The sequence below is a fragment of the Carassius auratus genome, unplaced genomic scaffold (genome assembly GCF_003368295.1).
Source record: "Carassius auratus strain Wakin unplaced genomic scaffold, ASM336829v1 scaf_tig00214186, whole genome shotgun sequence".
Lineage (NCBI taxonomy): Eukaryota > Metazoa > Chordata > Actinopteri > Cypriniformes > Cyprinidae > Carassius > Carassius auratus.
In genome coordinates this window covers 237813-258720 of record NW_020527548.1, presented here as the reverse complement: position 1 = coordinate 258720, position 20908 = coordinate 237813, and the positions used below count along the sequence as shown (strand labels likewise).

At 36.1% G+C, this 20908-nt stretch overlaps 1 protein-coding gene across 4 annotated transcripts in view; it reads right to left on the bottom strand.

The window, feature by feature from the left end:
- Positions 1-20585, bottom strand: part of LOC113091472 (uncharacterized protein KIAA1522 homolog) — a 36966-nt gene extending 16381 nt beyond the window's left edge. For 2 of the 4 annotated variants that reach the window (XM_026257024.1, XM_026257026.1), the window contains exons 1-2: positions 20373-20585; positions 18800-19095 (exon numbers count right to left, since the gene is read on the bottom strand). In XM_026257024.1, the coding sequence (XP_026112809.1) occupies positions 18800-19037 (238 nt within the window). In that variant the 5' untranslated portion in view covers positions 19038-19095; positions 20373-20585. Of the gene's footprint in view, positions 1-5730; positions 6403-18799; positions 19096-20372 lie in introns of those variants that run through there. The other 2 variants (XM_026257028.1, XM_026257027.1) reach the window with 2 other exon arrangements.
- Positions 20586-20908: the final 323 nt, after the last annotated feature.

The window sequence follows — 20908 nt, the reverse complement described above, 5'->3', positions numbered from 1 at the left end:
AGAACTTCATTTTATCCAAGCTCCCATATTTGTATGATATTTGTTGGTTGAAAAGTGTAAAAGATGGCTTTAGTGTTGTCTCTTTGCCTGTAATATAGTAAATCAATTTATCTATTATGGAGGAAATGAATGAACCAGGCACTATTACATTCAGTCACAATGGCTTTACATTGGGCCCTTTTCTATTTCTCCTAGTGCTACTGTACCTTCTAGATGAGGGCAATAGAAACAAAACTCCAGTTAAAACACATTTCTGAATGATATGAAATAACTATCTTAGTTCAGAAAACAGATTGACATTGGCAGGGATTCTTGAAACAACATTTGGCGGGTTCTTTCAGTTGCAACTCCAAATAATAAAGGGAACTGAGGAACCCTTGCCAGTCTGAGAACAAATCCAATCCTGAGGTCTTTTAACATTTAAACTGTTACCTATGTCTATTTGGAGTATGAGAGGATTTCCCTCCGCTGACACAGACTATCCTGCTGTTCTATAACTCTCATTGGACTGTGCTTGATTGAAGCACTTTTAACTGAAACTTCAAAGGGCGAAGGATGTGCACACACCTACGCCAGTCACAGAATTTAAAGGGATTAGTTGAGTGCTGCTCATGGGATAATAAAAAATGTAATACCTCGCCCACTTCAGTCTGTTGGTATGGAATTATTCATTACTACATCCGAGTGGCTTCTCACCGTGTTTTGTCTTTAACAGTTGCAAAGTTTGAACACCGAATAGTACAAATCTGCTGGGATTATTCAAGTCGAGTCAATTATGACAGACTTTTCATTTTGGGTGACTTATCTCTTTATTGTGATTCAGTATAGTAGTCCAGATATTTTAACGAATGGGCTGCTTTGTTATGCTGTTGGTAAGTTTTAATACATTAGCAATTTTCAATATTTTGTTATATTTTGTCTGATCTTGTTCAAATGTAACTGGGAGATAGAAGTCAAGCAGCACTTAATGTGGGTTGTATTTTTTTAGGAACTTTTAGCTTTATTTAAATTGTTACTATCCACTGCTGCTATAAATTCAATTGTAGGTTTCAGGAAATAAAGACAGTCACACAAAATCTTATGTCTATTGTGTAAGCATCGCAAGTTATTTCAGGAGTATGACACAAACTCTTTTCAAACTTGTTTTGACTGCTAAAATGAAATTAAAAATGAGACTGGGTCCTGATGAGCATTCAGTTTGGACCACACACAGAGTTTCTGCAGAATAACAGGCTATAACAGCACTGCCAGAGTAAGAGGATTTCCCAAACAAAAGCACACCCGCTCTTCCTTTATTCTTCAGCTGTACTTCTGCTTTCTTCCCTCTCTAGAGTTTCCTGAAGGTCAGCTTTTTTTTGTATTGTTCAGAAGATATGATGTGATATTTCTGATGTGAAAGGGACATTGTGACATTTGATCATAAACAAGGACACAAACTCTCACATCAACGTTTCTCACCCTCATCTGCATAAAAAGCACATAGATGTCATGCATATTAAAAGTGAAGTCTGTCATTTCAGTGTTCATTTTAACCCACGAGTGGCATATGTCATTTATTTATTTGAAGTGTTCATATCGAAAATCATGGTTTCAAGTTTTAAACCTGTTTTGTTAAGTTTGTCTAAAAGCAAATGACACTCATCAAATGTGTTTAAATAGTATTTTCGCTCGACACCAGAGTACTGATATGCAGAACACATACTGACTGGCTTTACTGACTGATTAAATTATTCTGGGGTTTGTATGTACTGTAATTATGATGAAAATATGATGCATCTTTTAAAAAGATGTCACAGTAAACATTTAAGGACCACAGAAGTCTTTATTAATACTAAATTAAACTGATTAACAAAATGTTTTAGTTTTTTCTTAAGAAAGAAGAATCTTTTCTTTAGAATCATAATCATAATTTAGCTTTCATCAATTTAGCTTTTGTTTATGGTGAAATTAAGTGGTAATAAGCCATCTAAAGAAAAAAAAAGAACATCTAAAGAAAATATACTGCATTGTATGAACCTATGCAGAATGTTCTGTAAAGATTCCCTGCTGGATTTATATGAAACAACGATACATCGACTCTAGTTGAACATTCATCATAGATGCATAAATATTTGTTGAGCAAACTAATGCAATGTGTGTTGTCTTCTCTAAGATGCCTGACAAATCTCTACAAAACATGTTCCACCGTAGCAGCACTGACAGGTGTATTATCAGGAGAAAGGTCAATAGCTCAGCCTTTCTTTCAGTTCCTGCTTCCTGCAGCAGTCTGCTGACCCTCCCCCAATGTCACTTGAACTGTAGCCTTGTTCACTGGGATGTGCGATATGTCAGAGTTATGTCCAGTGTTAATCATCGTTCACGTGACCCTGAAGAGAGATCTAACATACCGTGAGCCATGATTCTCCAGTGCACGATTCCTGCAGCTCAGGCACTGATGAAGTGAGGAGAACACATTCTCCTTTATCCAACGTCCATCTATCAATCTCTAACATCACTTATGTCTCAAGGACCTTGAGCATCTTTGGTTGAATAGTTTCCTGCACACAAGGTGGAGCTCAGCTAAAAGAACACTTATTTTGCTGTAAATATGTAAACCGCTATAGACCGTTGGACACACGTATGCAGCACTGCTGCCACAGGGGCCGACCCCTCTGTTGTGTATTCTGCCCAGTCACGTGTGAGAAGAGAGACTGGTATGCTGGAATGCATTCAGATTCAGCTCTTCTGAATAAACAGCTCGATGAATGAGTAAAGCTATGCATGAAGACAATCCAAGGAAGAGTCAACAGTCGCTCAATGCTGTATTATAGCGTTCAAACCTTTGCTCCACAGTCAGTGCTCATTTTTACACGGTTTCATCGATTTTGTGCGTAGGTTTGGTCTTGGCAAACTAAATCTGCTGCTACACTGTTTGCTACAGTTCTGCTAAAAGAAAATGAAAGGAAACATGCTGCTGCTGCTACAAAAAGGAAGATCCCCCTTTGCAGATCTAGGCAGGTGGTGCTGGGGAGGTGGTGGGCTAAAATGAGGACATGCACAGAATGTGTATATATGTGAACAGTAATGAGTATGTTAATCCCATTGGTTGGGAATATTAAACTGAATGAATCAATCAGTTTTACTTATTATACCATTAAATACCATTAAATGCACCCCCAAATTTTTATATTTATTGCTTAATCATACTGAAAAGCCTTGATGTAAACACCTATGCAATTAGCTGATTAACTACCATAGTATGATGCGTTGCTGGAGAAACTATCCAACTAACCTTGATTGTTTCCCCAATCCATAGTAACATGGCCACACCTCTGTCATTCTTAGATCTTACGGGGCTCCCTCACACACTAATAACTTACACATTAACTCTTCGAAAACTGTTGACACACTAACATATGTAGATTAAAATGGATATTTAAATGGAATGAACGATACAGAATATGCATGATCTATTAATTTCATGTCATGCTAACAAGAAACTATGATTCCAACCACAGTCAAGTGTGTATGCTCCATGTAAGCTTCCAATTCTGCTTGTGAATGTTCATTTAAACTATGGTTTTGGGAAACACTGAACCAAGTATGTTGGTAACAATGCTATTTGTGACCAGAGTTTGCTAATGAAGCTTTTGGGAAACACACTGCTAATTGAGCTTAGTCTGAATTAATTCAGATTGGGTTGGAAGAGGTCTGAAATAATTTGATCAACAGAAAAAAAGAAACAAAGAAAAATAAAAACATCTATACGCTTGAATCTGACTACTTTTTCACTTGGATTGAAAAATACCTTGCACACTGATGAACTAGTCAGTAAAGGAGATTGAGTATTTACAGAATAACCCTTATTTTTTAATGAAAGAACAGACTAATTTTCGACTTGAATATGCAAGGCTTCCAGTGTTATACCTGTACAAAATCTATCCACTATGCCCGCTGTGGGCAATTGATGTTGAAAAGACATCAGTTTGACATCAAAACTGATGTTAAAAACAGGTCAAATCAAATTGAAGTCAAAATGACTTTTGATTTGATGTAAATTGAATGTCAAACATATTGGCCTAGATATATATTAAACCAATTTCAGTGTAGGATTAAAATCCAATTTTCCCCCAATTACCACTGGAAGAAATTGCATCTAAACTGAATTTAAAATGATGTTACAGCATCTTGATCAAGTCTTGACTAATATTTGACGTCAAATTGATATCAAGGTGCCTGCTGAGCTATAGTATAATCATGAACACACTGGTTAGTAGCACCAATATTTTTTACCATTTACTGCTCTTTGTTATTCTTCTAGTTATTATAGCGTCTAATTAATATGATGTCTCAAGTGTTTAAAGCTTTCTTCCATGCTGCAAAATAGAATGGTGGATTTGTTTTCATTAAAATTATCTAGTTCATTTCCATAATGCACAATATCTTTTTATTGTACTTGTTGTCTTTATTATCATTGAAATGATAAAAAAACAACAACAACAAAAAACGCTTTCATCCTCTAGGAAAATATTATATATATTTTTTTCTTTATGTTTAGAAAGGAGACGTCTTAGTATTTGGACATAATGCGCCATGCATGCACAAATGAAATTACTGCTAATAGGCAAATTTCCTCTTCCCATTTTCTCTACAGTGATATTTTGCTGTAGGAGTCTTTGTGTCGCATGAAAGGTGAGGTGCCTTACAAAGCAAGTAAGATTAGTGAAATCCACTTGAGGATAGGCATCTTATTTTTTATTACGACATAACCAAGACAAAGATGAAAGGGGTGTGTTCGACAGGAGATTTGTTCATCTCTGAAAACATCAGCTCTTTTTGGCGTACACTTTTGATTTTTTTTTATTTTCCGTCCAGTGTCTCAGCACTGACATTCCCCTGTGCTTTTAAATGACAGAGAACTGACTGTCTCAAAGCAACGCAAACATACAAAGCTTGAAGTCACAGAAGCTTGCAGATACAGCAATACCATTATTGCACATTAATACCAAACATTTCGTCAAATACCTCCTCTGTAGTGCGCAATGGAAAATAAGAGGTTGCACAAAACAGAGAGTCTGGACGCTTAATAACAGAACCGTGATTGCAGGGAATTTGAGGATAACAAGCCGTAAATGATAGATTTTTGATGGGTATACAGCATTTTCCGGTTCAATCCCACTCCCAAATCTTCCCAGCCATTGAAACAACTCACTGGAACACAGGAAGAGACACCTAGATCTCTCAGATCTCTCAGGATTCCGGATTCCCACATTAACAGAAATCCATCAAAAACTGTTGGACACGTGTAGGCATTAGAAATGACAGATTATTATTATTATTATTATTATTTATTACATCTCTGATCATTTCAGCCACTGTCTCAAATACTGTCATAGTCTTTGACATGATTTCAAGTAATGCAGAATGGTTTCAGTTTCAGTTTTAGTTAATGATAATAACCCTGATTCAAAATGAAGACTATGAAATACTTTTAAGTACCATGTATTTTATTCAGCACTATGGTATATCTCAAAGTACCATGCTATTACCATCTGATAACATGATGCCATCACAGTACTTTTTGTCCATATCACATTTGAAATCAATCAACACCCAATCTCAAATCAGCACACTTATCAATCTAAATCTAAAGAAGTAAAGCACGGCCAGACAACTTATTCTGAGTATCTAAGCTGGGCAATACAAAACACTTTATGAATTGCAAAATGCAGCATTTTCATCTTTTCCTACCTGTTTTATATTTATCCACATGTCTAAAGTGCCAGATGGACTTTACTTTGTTAGTGCGGTGACTGCTGGTAATGTTAGCCTGGGTTTTCTTCTTGCTGTTAGAGTTCCCCATTGCATTGATCTCAGGGCCCAAAGGCACTAGACTCCTCAAATCCACCGGACTGTCACATATGGACCCTTGCTTCACCGCTCTCTCTCTTCCTCCTCCCAATGCCTGTATACTCCTGTTCCCGTTCAGCACTCCAGCTGCTGCAGCAGGGACAGAGATGTCCCGGTCTCTGCTGTGTGTGTGTGTGTGTGTGTGTAAGACCCTCCCTCATCGCCTCGCCTCTGTTGTTCAGACCGCACCGCTCTCAGAGATGATCAGTCACAGCTCACTCCAGCCACTTGGAATGTGAGGAAGGAGGGATACGTGCTTGCTTCAGCCACTCACACACACACAAACACACATTAAAGCACTCACACTTGTTTAATGGATGCAGTTTAACTATCAGGATTCACATATTTGAATATATACTGTATTGTTACCCACTTTTTATGCTTTATAGATCTCCCTTTAGGCAGTTCATACCTCTGTTTGCATGAATTCCTGCTTTTTTTCCCTTTGCCTTTATCCACTGAATCCCAATGACAAGGTTTCCTAAACCATAGTTGGGTGAATTTTATAAAAGCTGTTAAGAATTGTCCAAAGAAATACTGGAAAATGAAGCTTATTTGCATGCCCTCAGTAGCCTTAGCCTAAAGACAAAATGCGACGGTTAAATTTTTAATGTTTTTTTTTATTTTTTATTTTATTATTACTATGTTATATGAATTAAATTGCTTTTTTTTATTTCACTGATGTACTGACAGTTTGGAGAGAACGTGCTTAGCTGTCGACATATTGTAATTCTCCTAAAATAAACATAAAATTCTCCATAAAAAAATGAAATAAATTTTGTTTATATATTTAAAACATTTTTTTTATTATTGTGTGTGTAAAAACTTGACCGGGATAATAGTCATGACTTTTTACATCTTATATTCCACATACAGTATGAGGAAACATAGATGATATCTCTTGATATATTACAGCTGTAGGCATGTAATTCAATCTCTACACCAGACATAAACAACTTCAACTGCTGCACAGTGCAAGCCTCAAACCTCATCCCATCTCAACCACGGATATAGCAAGAACCCTGCATATTTTACCCACTATTCTTTTTTCCACCAGCATCTCTTTCTTTGTCCTATTTCTGGAGCAGTCCTCTTGTGTCTCACTCTTCTTGTGTTTCCAAGTTTCTCTCCCCCAGCTTACTGGCTTTCACGCTGTCTTTTACTGTTTCTCTCTATCAGGTAACCTAATATTTCATTTGACTCTGATCTATACCGAGAAGTGCATTGATGGCAGGATACAGCCTGTTTCAGCTGCTCTAACTGTACCTTTCAAATAAACATACATTGAAGGAAATGTGCAATCAACATATGATGTATAAACTGCTATTCCTATTTTTTACGAATAGCAATTAAATGAATTACATATTTACAATTAATTTACAAAAACAGTATCCCTTTGTTATACTGTACATGTACATGTATATATATATATATATATATATATATATATATATATATATATATATATATATATATATAAAGTCAGGCTTATTATAGTTAAATAAATAAATACATAAATAAAACTTTAACTGAATATAATCAAATATTTTTTTATTTATTCAGTTAGTCGTGAAGGCACCATTTCTTTTCATTTAGCTTTACTTGATGTACTAAAATAACTAAATCTAAATATGAAATGAAAATGTATTAAAAATATATTTTAAAAAATACTAATAATAATAAAAGCAAAAACACAACTAAGCTTCTAAAAAATTTAACTTAAAATAAAAACAGAAAGTATTAAAAATAAAGAAAAATATTAAGAACAATATAATCACAATATGATGCCAAAATAACACTGCTGGGAGATGCTGAATATACAGAATATAAATATGGATTTGGTGGCTTTAAGACAGTGTCATGTTGATTTTCCTGTTAATTAAAGTGATTACAGTTAACAGTCTTTATGCACACTTTAATATATATATATATATATATATATATATATATATATATATATATATATATATATATATATATATATATATATATATATATATATATATATTATGATGTAACCCTTTATGTTTAAATGCTAAATATTTAGTATTTGTGTGTGACACAGCTGTAACTAAAACTTTAGAACGTTAATTCATACACTACGTAATGATCTGGAAGAAAAGGAATGCCCACTGGAGATTTTAGGAATGTTTTTGACCTTTTCCAGGTACAAGTTGGGCCTCCCCTTTCCTTGTTTCCACTCCTCCATCCTCCTCTCGCTGTAATCAAGAGTCCAGGCTTTATAAATACTGAAAGTATTCAAATCATTGTTAATCTAAAACAGACAGAAGACACAGGAGGCCCCGGCATAAGCAGACCCAAAGATAATGGATTCCTGGGAATTACGCTATCCTCTTGTAACTTGGCAGGGGAAACACTTTATGAGTCATGCAACGGAACAGTATTGTAACAAAACCTGTGACGGCCATTTCAATCAGCCAGATTCATGGCTTATGCATTGCATGTCAAACTGAAACACTCCTCTTCTGAAACATTATCCATATTACATCATTTGTTATTCACAAACACAATGAAGCAAGTCAACTAGCACAGGTTATCATTCTCCACTAAAAAGACCAGTTCTTAAACTACTATCATTACAGAAGGACAAAACATTCAACATCACTCTCATGTTTGGACAAAGAACAGCCTCAGGTTTAATATCAGGTTTGACTAAGACAAGTACATCATATATCAACCTACAGACACTTAGAAGTAGTCTGAATACCGCAAGAAGCTTTCAGAGGGCATCATCAAAGATTAATGGATAATAATGTTGTATAAATCAATGCTGGCTTTATTTGGCTCTGCATTAGACTCACACCACCGTTCTTCCCATGTGATTCAGCTCATCTGAATTCTGTTGATTCTTCCTCTCCTGAACCTGTGAATGTGCTCTGGGACACGCTACGCTATTTTAGAGACTTGTGATGTGAAGTGAGGACTTTCACCTGACAGGAATATAATGCCCTGAAGGTATAGTGATATTACTGGCTTCCTAGCTGCCACCTGCTTCATTCATCACTGCTGAAGTGACTAAAGTGTGTCAGTTGTTTTTATGTCACACTTCAGTTTTTTTGTAAGAAACTTTCTCGCAGCTAAAAACTTGCTTTTCTCAAATTTTTTTTAAATGTTGTTTTACATACTGAATTTCATTATTTATAGAGCTTTATGAAACCAGTGAAAAATGGGTAAGGTTTCTGCACTCGAAACAATCATGTCATAGATTATGATTAACTATTTGCATCTATTTGATTAAATCATCATATTTTCAAAATGCATTTATTCAAATTGCTTTGAATCACCATAAATCTGTTTGATCTGAAAACAATTTAATTTATCCAGTTAATCTTAAATTTAAATCTAATCTTTGAGTTTAAAAGTAATGTTCTATTTTTTCATTATTTAGTATTTTTCAAAATAAATATAATGCTAAAGCATTTTTTTTAAGTTCAATCATCATCATAATATTCAACATGCAGACAGCCCTAAAAAAAATAATGTTGTTTTCTTTTCTAATTTTCTGAACCAAATACAGTAGCTTCCCCCAAATAGCTTAATTATACAATTCCTCCACTATAGTAACAAACAAAATACTGATCCACCAGCCACTGTGTATATCACCATATAGCACCCATAGAATAACATTTTATTATTGTTCAGGTACTATATTTTCTAGCAGAAGACTGGAATATTTTCAAATCCTGGACAACAGTTATTATTCATATGTATCTTATTGCTGAGATAGGCCGATTAGTATTGGCCCATTTAGTTAGCATCGCTTCTATAGGCTACCTCACTGGTAAAATTAATCAACAGCCATCAAAATGCATTGAAATGCAAGTAAAGCGTTTTGCTTTCACTCTTCAATAACTTACTATCTCGGACAAGTAAATCACACAGACACATTGTAAAATGTAAAATTATGTTCTGTTTGTTAAGAATAAATATATATTTTGTCACAGCACGTCAATACTGTGGAGGGAAATAAGCGTTTTGTTCCACATTGCCCTCTAGTGGCTGAAGATGAACACACCTTGGCAAGCTCATGCATTATTAGACCACTGGCCAGTGACTCAAACCTGCTGTTCTCACTATTCTTAAGAGCACAAAACGGCTCCAAAAAAACAAAACCATACTGAGAACATTTTCTTTAGGTTGGCAGTTTTCTCTTCCACAAATCTGCAATTGTTCTGGATTTGCTGGGATATTGCTAACCTGGAATGAGGGGTTTAATCCAAACATCAAGTCGAATTCCATCCACCTGCATTCCTCCAACACTTGGCAGCAGGGCCAGTTTCCTCAGTGCCAGCCTACATGTAATTCACTTTCTCTTAGAAGGAACTGTTTGTCTTTTCAGATTGTTTAAACATTGTTTCCTCCATTTTTAATTGTTCAGGACAAGTATTATTTGCAGGTTATAAAAGAAGGAAAAGCTAATCTTAGAAGTAGCACAGCCTAAACCTTCATAGTACATCTATGTGTTCATTGTTCTCTGTCTTCATTCCTAGCATGCCGCTCACAGAGTTATGAAGAGGCTAGAAGAGGCAGAAGAGACTCAAGGTCAAGGCGAGATGATGAGTCAAGATCCATTATAAGAAATCAAAAGAGACTCAGAATAATTTTATCTCAGCATCAACTAGGTGGAAGGAGACAAAGCAAAACTCAAGGTGTGAGAAGGCTGTCGGTGGAAAGCTAAAGGTGTTGTGCTTAATAACAAAAGCTAAATGAATTCTTTCATCATTCATGCCTTTAGTGTGATGTTTGTCTCTGAGTGATGACGCACAGCTTTTTGACATGTCGATACTTCCTTAATGCTTCTGCAATCCAGCACGGTTAACTGTCATTTTAACTTTCGCAAGGGTATGAACAGAGGTGGGTAGAGTACCCAAAAACTTTACTCAAGTAAAAGTAAAAGTAATTCTAGAAATATTTACTCAAGTAAAAGTAAAAGTACTAGTCTTGAATAGTTACTTGAGTAAGAGTAAAAGAGTATCGGATAAAAAATCTACTCAAGTAGTTAGTTACTAGTTACTTTGGGTCATATATACGGAGCCTTTTTTTATATAGATATATAGACAAAAAATGTATGTAATGTATGTGTGTGTGTGTATAAATGTATATATTTCATCAGCCTTTAATCCAATTTATGTAATTTAGTATAAAACCCTGTCTGTTTATTTAAGTAACAAATATAGGTGTCATGCCATAACATATTTTTAATACGACTGACTTTATTTTAAATGTGAATTTAACATTGAAAGTTAATGTGATATAAATATTGCTACTAATCTTTCATTGTTCAGAAAGAGAGCAAATAACATTTACATTATTAAACATAATTTTCACTGACAGTCTAGATTTCATTCACTCTCAGAAACTACCATTAAAATCACTGAAACTGTTAACACTGTGAAATCAATATCTTAATTATAGATTCGTACACACATCTGCACTTTGTTGTTTCTGACGAGAGAATTCGGCAGAAAGAGGTATTCAGTCAGTGAGCGAGTGAAGGAAGCACCGGCATTTCAGCGATGACTCATCTGAACACCTCTGATTGGCCTGATTGCATTCAAAAGCTCAACAGAACCGTGTGTGATTGGTTAATGCGCAGCGCTGTAAAAACGCGTCTGTCTCTGGCTCAGCGCCAGCAAGCGATCACAGATCTGAATTTAGCAGCTCATGATATGACTTGCTGAACGTACTCGCACTGGTGTGATTGTATTAAAATTAATAAAATCTTAATCGGCTATTCTTTGTCTTTTGGAAGCTGCATTCAACCTGTTATAAGCCACACACGTACAACAAACTAATGTCACAGTGGTATAGTGTACTGTAATCGAATGTAGCCCAAGTTATTACCTGTTAAACAGTAGACAGCACGCGTTCATCTAATAAGGATCTTCATCGCAAGCAAATAATAGCCTTTGCAGATTAGCTTTCAATTCAGTGCAGTTCCATAGCCCCGTTTTCAACGCTGCTAATATTCTTAAACGTTACAACTCTGAGTGAACCGCTTCAGACGCTCAGCGCGTGCAGCATGGAACTGAACGACTCAATCAAACTGATTCATGAACCAATTCACTCGTTTGCCAATTGGTTTGATCAAGCCTTTGAACAGAGTTGACTCAAAAGAATGAATCATTCGCGAATGGGCATCGCTCATTGTCCAGAGAAAAGTAGACGGCGCGTTTGGAATAAACTGAAGCATTTATTGCATTAAGATAAAGTAACGAGAGGGGCGTCGCCCACAGTAACGAAGTAAAAGTACAGATTTTCCCCAAAAAATGTACTCAAGTAAGAGTATAAAGTACCCATCTTTAAATATACTCCGAAAAGTATTAGTTACCCCGAAAAATTACTCAAGTAAATGTAACGAAGTAAATGTAACTCGTTACTACCCACCTCTGGGTATGAACAAATTCCATCATCGTTTTATGAAAGCTTTTGCTATCAGTCGGTTTTATTACGTCAACATGGAATCCTAATTTATCTTGTTTACTTTATGTTCTTGGTTTTGTGGTGCACAACTCTTCAGTGCACATTATTAAAAATAAAAAAATGCTGTCTTGGTAATATTTCACAAAATAAGTTTTTCTACCACTGAAATAACTTTCCTTTTATTGTTATGGAACTGTACAGCTATGTGGAGTAAAGGACTGTTCACACCAATATGAATGTTTGACATGAAAATTATGGAGTGCCACCATGTCATAGGGTGCATCTCAATCAGCTCCCAAGTTCAGATCAGGGAGTGGGTCATTTTAAGGGCATTTACTTTAAGCAAGTAAATGATGCTTTCATTGGTGAGCTACCCCTTTAAAGCCAAAATAATAAAGCTTACAGCAATAATTTAATGTTTTTTTTTTTTAAATGATATACATCAAGATGAATATGAAAAGCAACAAAATAATATCAAGTTCCATTCACATTACAGAAGTATCTCTTTAACTCGTACTGCTGTGCTAACATACACAATGGTGTATTCCACCTTCAATGGTATTAATAGATGTAAATGAAGAGTTAAGAAGGTCAAGAGGTCATGTGCTGGCTGCCATGACAACAGGAAATGTCCCCACACTGTTATCTGGTTTGAAAGCAGCAGAGTGTGGGTGTGTCAGCACCCCTTGTTGAGCTTGTGTGTGTTTGTCGGACAGTTGGGTGTAACCATCATGACCCAGACTGAGGTCAGCGAACTTGTTCGTGACCTTGGCAGCTTCTTTTAGACTCTCCTTATTCCTGTACTTTCTCTCTGGAGCTCTAAACTGCAATTTGATCCATTACTGCAGTCAGAGTGTCCTTGTTTCACCACACTAACATCACGGCCACAGGAGACATTAAACAGTCAGTGTAAAAGGTTCAGTAGTAAGAAAAGTATTGAAGCTATATCTTACTGCAAACGGATTAGTGACTTTGATTTAGCCCACTTATCTTGACTTTAAACGAAGTGTGGGAGAAGTGTGCGTTAGTCTCCCTGACAGGTTCCTGGTAATAAGATAAAGACTTAATGCTTTCTTATGTAAATGAAGATGGTAGTGAGAGGCCGTTCATAAGCTGTCAGAGAGTTGCCTGGTTGTGTTCATGCACAGGCTGGAAGAGGGGAGAGAGGGCAAGTTTTTTGTTGGAGTAAACAGTGAAACAAACATGTCAATAGGAGTATTCATTACTGTGAGTTACATAATGAAAACCACAACGTGTGTGTGTGTGCGTGTGTGTGTGTGTGTGTGTGTGTGTGCGCGCGTGTGTTTGTAAAGTCATGTAAATGTGGGTATTATTCCCCAGATTATTTTTCAGGTTAATATTCTCTGTTCTTATTATTATTCAGATTAATACACACCTTTCACCACATTTTCTACGAGAAAAAATTGAGAACTGAGACGTTCAATGTTGTAAAATGTGTTGAATGCAGCTAATAATACTAGACTCTTTTTTTTTTTTTTTTTGATTGCAATAATTGACTGTAAACTAATTGATTATTAATGTACACCTGAGTTAGTAACGCGGCCATGACACGAACCATGGAAATTACACCTCAGAGTACATTCATATTTAATAATATATTCAGCATTCCAGTGCACTAAAACGATTTTGTGAGTCAAAATACAACTTACAAACCGTACAAAGATGTTGTTACTGGTTTGGAAACAATAAGGCAAAGTGATTTTCAACTGTAATGTAAATGTACTGTATGTCAGCCAGAATCGAGAGTTCATTTAGTGGTCACTAAATACAAATATTTGATTTCAAAATGCTAAAACTGACCAATCAAAATCAAGTACTGCTAAAAAAAACTTTCTGATGAGCAAATATATTCATTAAATGATCATGCATGTGTTGAACTTGAATGACTGGTGTTCCAGTTCTGTGGAAATCTGCAAAGTTTACTCTGGAATTCGGTGGCTGTATATTTTGTAAAGGCCTGCTTATCTTCACAATCTTCTTAGCAACACAAAATATACTTCTTCTTATTAAACCTGTCATCATATGCCTTTACTCTGAAAGACCGTTTAACCCTAATGTCTATCACAGTTTTCCATTCTGACCTCTTGTGCTCTTTAACTGTTCTCTGGGCAGGGAAGCGTTCAGAACATTAAATTGCTGTCTTTTGTCACTCTATTCTTTTGTGTTTCCAAATGCCATTAAACATTCACATGTTCTTTATTTCAGATCTATTACAGGAAGCTCACGTTTCATCCAACCGTCCTCTGTTTGACCACAAGTCATCATTCTGTGTTGGCATTCGAGATCATCGGTAACAGATGTCTGGCCTCCACAATAAGAATGACCAGATAAGCAAAATCTGCCGCTGTCTTCACTTTTGTCTTATTTCTAATATGCTTGTGATAAGAATCCCATATTTTTTTTAAACTACAGGAACTGTTATGTATTGATTTTAATAAAAAAAAAAAAAAAAAAAAAAACATTTTGATACATTATGATGGTCACATTAAGTGTTTAACCATACTTTTATTACTTATTTTTGCTACTTTTAAAATGTATTTAATCTATAGATTTTCTTTTTTACTCTTACATTTAGCTAATTGTATTTAATATTAATGGAAATTATAATACATTTATTCTTTAAGAGAGTTTACATGTCCACATGGCCAAAGACCCACAGCTTTTACTTTGGTTAAATTGAGACGCAGCTCTGTGTTTTCCCCACTTTCACTCGAGTGATAAAGGATCAATGTTTTGCATTAGAGGGAATCCCATGCACGGTGATCTCACCCCTCAAAAAGCTTCCGGACCTGATAGAGCCCTCTGACTGGAGGGTGGGGGGTAGACAGAGGCTGAGCTCAGTCAGACGGGTGACGCAAGGAGTTAGTGCTGCACTACTGAGCTGCGAAGCCCAGAAATGTCCTGAATTAGGACAGCCAACCTGATTTGTTCATGGAAGGGCCCACAAGAAGCAGCGTGTCCCAAATCCTAAAGACTTGGATTGAAGAAGAACCTGAGTTGTATATAGACGGGAATATCATAGAGTCTCGTGGGCCTTCATGTAACCATCTAGCAATGCCCTATAAGATCTACACACAACACCCTAGAAACTGTTGAAAGCAATGTGTGCTATCAACCAAGCACAGAGAAGCACCACTCACACCATCCTCTGTAAAAGATGTAACTTTTTAATATTGCAATTAAACACTTTACAACAATACACTTAAATGCAAACTGAATTTAATGGCTTTGGACACTTAAATGTATTTTAATTTCAATTAAATTAAAATGTATTTTAGATTAAATTAATATTAAATTAATCAGTCGAACTTTATAGAGTGTTTTTTTAGTTTTTGTTTTGTTTGTTTGCTTTGCACTAGTCAGTGTTTTTTAAGTCACTTATGTAGGACTTAAGTACACATTTATATATAATTTTACTCTGTTTTCTCTGAAATGTGAATAAAGTTTACTGTTGAAAGTACTAACAAGTATGGTAACTAAAACATATATAATTTCTATTGAAACTTGTATTTTGTGTATTTAAATATATTTGTAATAAGACATGCAATGATGGTGTAATTTAGTACATTTAACATATATTAATTTAAATGTAATGATAAATAATTATGTGTTTTAGTGACTTCTGTAAAGCATGACACAATATTAAAACTGATTACATAAAAAAAATACTTTTAAGATACGAAATACACTACAACTACCCATTCATTAAAATTAAATGTACTTTTTGGGGGTTGGAGACTGAAAACAGATAAAAAAGAGATTTTCAGGCAAGGAAAAGGATGTAATATTACAAAGCATTTCAGAAACAAATCTGTCATCTTTCAATAAAACAGCATGTGTCTCATCTCTCAGCCCTTTCCACACATTGACTTTGTCTCCCTCTCAAATCATGGAGTCTAAAGAAAGAGAGAACATGAGACTCGAAGACTCTGTATGTCATGTTATTCTCGGTGTATGTCCAGCTAAAGTCCCACTTGTCTGTTAACTCGCAGACTCTTGGCAACTCAAAGTTTACATGCTTTTTCAGTGTAACAGAGGGAGTGTGAGACTTGTGGGGGCAGGAAGAGAAAAATCCAGAATCTGAGTCTTTTTTACATAGTCTTCTGCTCTTATGGTTGGACCTCTATACATAAAAGTGGTTCAGCAGGTTTTAAGAAGTCAGTGTCTTAAGAGGACCTCAGGGACTGGCTTTGCAATACTTTCCCAAGACCACTTAGTAGAAACGCTGGGGATATAAAGCTGAATGTAGTGTCCAATATTGTTCTTACAATCTTCCACATAGGGACTTATGAGCAGAAGCCATATGGCAGAGATCCTGAGTCCTCCTGCTGGAGGCCTTCATGCAGAGTCCAGTTACAGCCCATCTCTCTCGAACTTTATTTCTAAGACAGCTGATAGGGAGTTATTGTGGGTTTTGTGTGTTGATTATAGGGTGTCTCTACCTCCTTTTGGATAGTTGCTATGGTGTTGCTAGTTGATTGCTAAAGCATTGATAGGTTGTTTCCTCAAATTTCTGGTTGCAAGGTTTTTCATTAAGAGTGGGTGGTTGTTAGAGTGTTGCTAGCTTTTGAAATGTTGCTAGGGTGTTCCTAAGAAGTTCTGGGTGTTGCTTAGGTTTTTCTAGGTGGTTTCTAGGTTTTTGCTTAAGTGCAGTGTTAGGACTTTACTAGCTTGCCTTGGATGGTTGCTGGGGCATTGCTGGGAAGTTATGACTTGTTAAGCCCCGTTCACACCGGACAGAGTTCTGGAGCGATTTGTTTTATATTATTTGTTGTTGCACGGGTATTAAAAATAATACATGGAAAAGACACTGTTGACAGTTGACACTATATTAGTGAGTTTGATTCATACATTGATGGTTTGAGTTTAGTACTGGTTAAGAATTTAATGCACTGAGCGCTGCTGTAGTTTATAAAACAACACTCACCAACACCAGAATGCTATTGCTTTTATTTATTTGAAGTCTAATTCTGAGTCAGATTAGAATGACATCTTAGGTTTACCTGTATTATATAAAGTTTGTGATTGAATTTTTTAAAGATATGCCCAGATGTGCTGTCCACCAATAACATTAGACAGCACTAGCAATGCCCACAAGTGTATTTACAGTACAGAGTCTAGAAACATAGAGAGAAAAATCCTCTGGTGGTGTGAACTGGGCTTTAGTGTGCTGCTAGGGTGTCCCATGAAGTTCTGTGGTTGGTAGCATTAACTGGTTGATAGGTTTTTGTTTCATTGTAGGGTGTTGCTTGTTGTGGTTGTTTCCTTTGGGTGTTGCTAGGGCATTGCTAAGACGTTTTGAGTGGTTGCTAGGTGACTGCTGTGTTCTAGCATGTTGTGGGCCAAACAGATCAAACAGGTACACATGTTGCAACTTTGATTAACAACATCCAACATTAGCAACAGGACCTTGTATATTTATCCTGCCATATTGGAGTAATTCACTTTCCCACAGTGGCTGGATGATACAGTACTGAGTATGACAATTATTATTATGTCGCATTCAAACTGATGTCACATCAGAGACACATCAGAGCACATCAACGTTGTCTTTGCAGTAGAAAAGTTGAACCCAATAGCTGGTGTAAAGTAGAAAGGCATGAAACAAAAAGAAATTCCATGTTCCAGGTTTGGACAGACTGGCACCAGAGAACATGCATGGCTAAAACCAAACGGTACTTTGAAAACTTTTCATCCATAGTATCACTTTACAGTAAAAAGAAAAAAAATTATAGGAATATACTGCAAACCATAATGTGATATATTACATAATACATTTCCATAAATGGGAAACTAGTGCTAATATTTTTCAACATACTTTTCAGTATATACATATATGCATTGACCATGTATGGCTATATATTGATGCATACATTTTTTTTTTTTTAGAAATGAAGACAAAAATAGCATTATATGGATATTTTATAAAGTTTCATCCTTTACTGTGCACATATATTGCACATACATGTTCCCATCTAAATGTGAATGTACACAGATGTATACAAACATTCACAGATTGAGTTACATCAGATTTCTAGTTCCCAACATGCTTTGCTTCTGACCTTTAAAGGGGAGTACATCTTAAAATTAGCTAAAAAAAAGTGTTATTTCATGTGTTTTGAAAATAAATAAATAATAGAAATATTAATTTAGGGCAGACATATTTTGTCACATATACTATATATTCTCAAATATTTTTCAATAAAGGAAGGTGCTAATTCCTTATGTATCATTCAGTATATTGTAATATATTAACACAATATATTATTGTTAAATCATTTAATATATTGATCATTCATATAAAGATATATTTTCCCTGCTTAAAGGTCAAAATCATGCATCTTTGATTAGCATCAACTAATCCAAACCCGCTAATTTGCATTCCAACAGGTTATAAATACACTGCATTTATAAGTACTGAAGCAAGCAAGGAGTTTTCACTTACCTTTTGAGTCACCACTGGCATGAATCTGTTTGGCTGTAGTGCTCTCTCCAGAACGTCCACATGGACCTCCTGACCTGCTATTCCCATTACTGAGACTCCTCTTGCGTTTGCTGCCCTTCAACCAGCTGAAAGCCCGGCCCAAGGATGAACCCTGTTTCTTCTTACTGGCCTGCTGCAGGGCTAAGATCTCAGTAATGTCTTTGGGCACCAGATCCCCTGCAGAGCTGCTCCTGGACATCCTGAGACCAACGACCACTGATCTCTGACTGCTCTCGTATTCCACTCAAAACACCTGCCTTAACATCAAGAGAGAGAAGAGAGGAACATTAACATCTAAATTCCTTAAAGCAATACTGGGAAAGTATAGCTTAAAACGTTTTATATACTGTAGTTTTGAAAAACTGATGTTTGCACTACATGACATTTTACAACCTGAACTTACATTGTCATACAATTATATCAAATCATTTGATATTTTAAAAGACTTATTGACCTTGAAAGACCGTCAAGAAGGCGATATAATATCCAGTTTTTATGCTGTTTTTGAATGTTGTTTGCACCACATGATTTTGATGTGGTGACTGAATGTTCTTCCAAATATCAATAAGCAGCTCAGCAGTTTTAAAATATTTTTTTCTAACAAATAAAAAACCTTGTTTTTAAATCCTAACTATTACCTACCTATAAAATCTAACAAAGACAGATTTTTAATAATGTTCAGTCCATGTTTAATCCGCTCTCCTAACCCAAAATCTGTTCCAAAAATGTTTTTCCAGTATGTTGATCCAGGAAAATGCCCTATACTAGGCAGAATCCCAGTCACCATCTTTTTATTAATTAGTTGAGTTATCAAAATCAAATTGCAGTACAATTGTTCTAGTCCAACCTGTATCTGGAGGCACAAACTGAAACCGAACCCACAACATTTTCAACGTTTTCATTAGCATTACGCTACACTTCTGTGTAATACGAGAAATGGCCAGAAGTCAGCAGTCACTTCAGCTACTGTGTATATTTCAGTTTAACTCTTAGTACCCATAGAAACAGGGAAATCCGAGCAAAGTTACAATTACTCCCTCTCCAAAGATGCCTGACGTGTGTTTTGTATCAGGTACTTGCAAGTCCCATTTCAGAATTCACACTCAAATGTATAGCGTCTATACCTGAAAATATTTTATTTTCGCCAAGCCTTCTAATCTTATGGTGCGAAAACTGAAGGTATAAGAGACAAAACAAAAGTAAAAAAGTGTATGGGGTGTAGGGGTGGAGGACATGCTACCTCATGCAAAAGCAGGCAGTGCAGTTCCTCTCCCTCTGAGAAAATATGCAAAAGTAAACTCCACTATATCCAACTCAAGAGCTGGACGTATTCTGTATTTCTCTCTCAATTTCTCAATCTCTTTCTCAATCTTTTGGACACCTCAGTACTGTAATTCGACAGCAACCAAATCTCTGGATGTAGCAACACACACTACCTTACACAACTACAATGTGCAACTCAAAACAGTCGTCACATTCCCAAACACATTTTATTTGGCTACACACACAAGCACATAAAAACACAAGAGTGTACCTTTCTTGCGTCCTTTTGCCTGTGTTTCACAGTGTGGCTCTTGTCTTTGCTGCAGTGCTGTGTTGTACTGTTTATTCAGCTCTTTTTGGGTGAGTGGAGCTCCATACTGGTCAGTCCTCCCCCTCTTGTCCTGTCTCCAGTTCACCATTCAGCGCAGTGCAGAGAGGAACTGCAGTTCACACGTGTATTCCACCCAACTATTTCAAAGTAACAAGCTGGCTTGTCCCTCCCTCCCCGACTCTCTCCTCTCTCCTCCTCCTCCTCTCTCTCTCTCTCTCTCTCTCTCTCTCTCTCACGCTCTCACCACATTGTACACATCATTTCACTCCTCTCCACCTTTACTTATCCCCCTTAGACATCCACTCCTCCTGATTCTCTTCCATGTCCACTCATTGGTTTTTGTTAACTTAGTATCTCATCCTAATCAGAGGTGTTGGAGAGACACCAACCTGTTCCCTAAAGAGGTTGCTGGCTTTGGTTTTCGAAGAACTGACATGATGGTAAAGGGCTGATCATTGTTTTCAACATGAAAAACA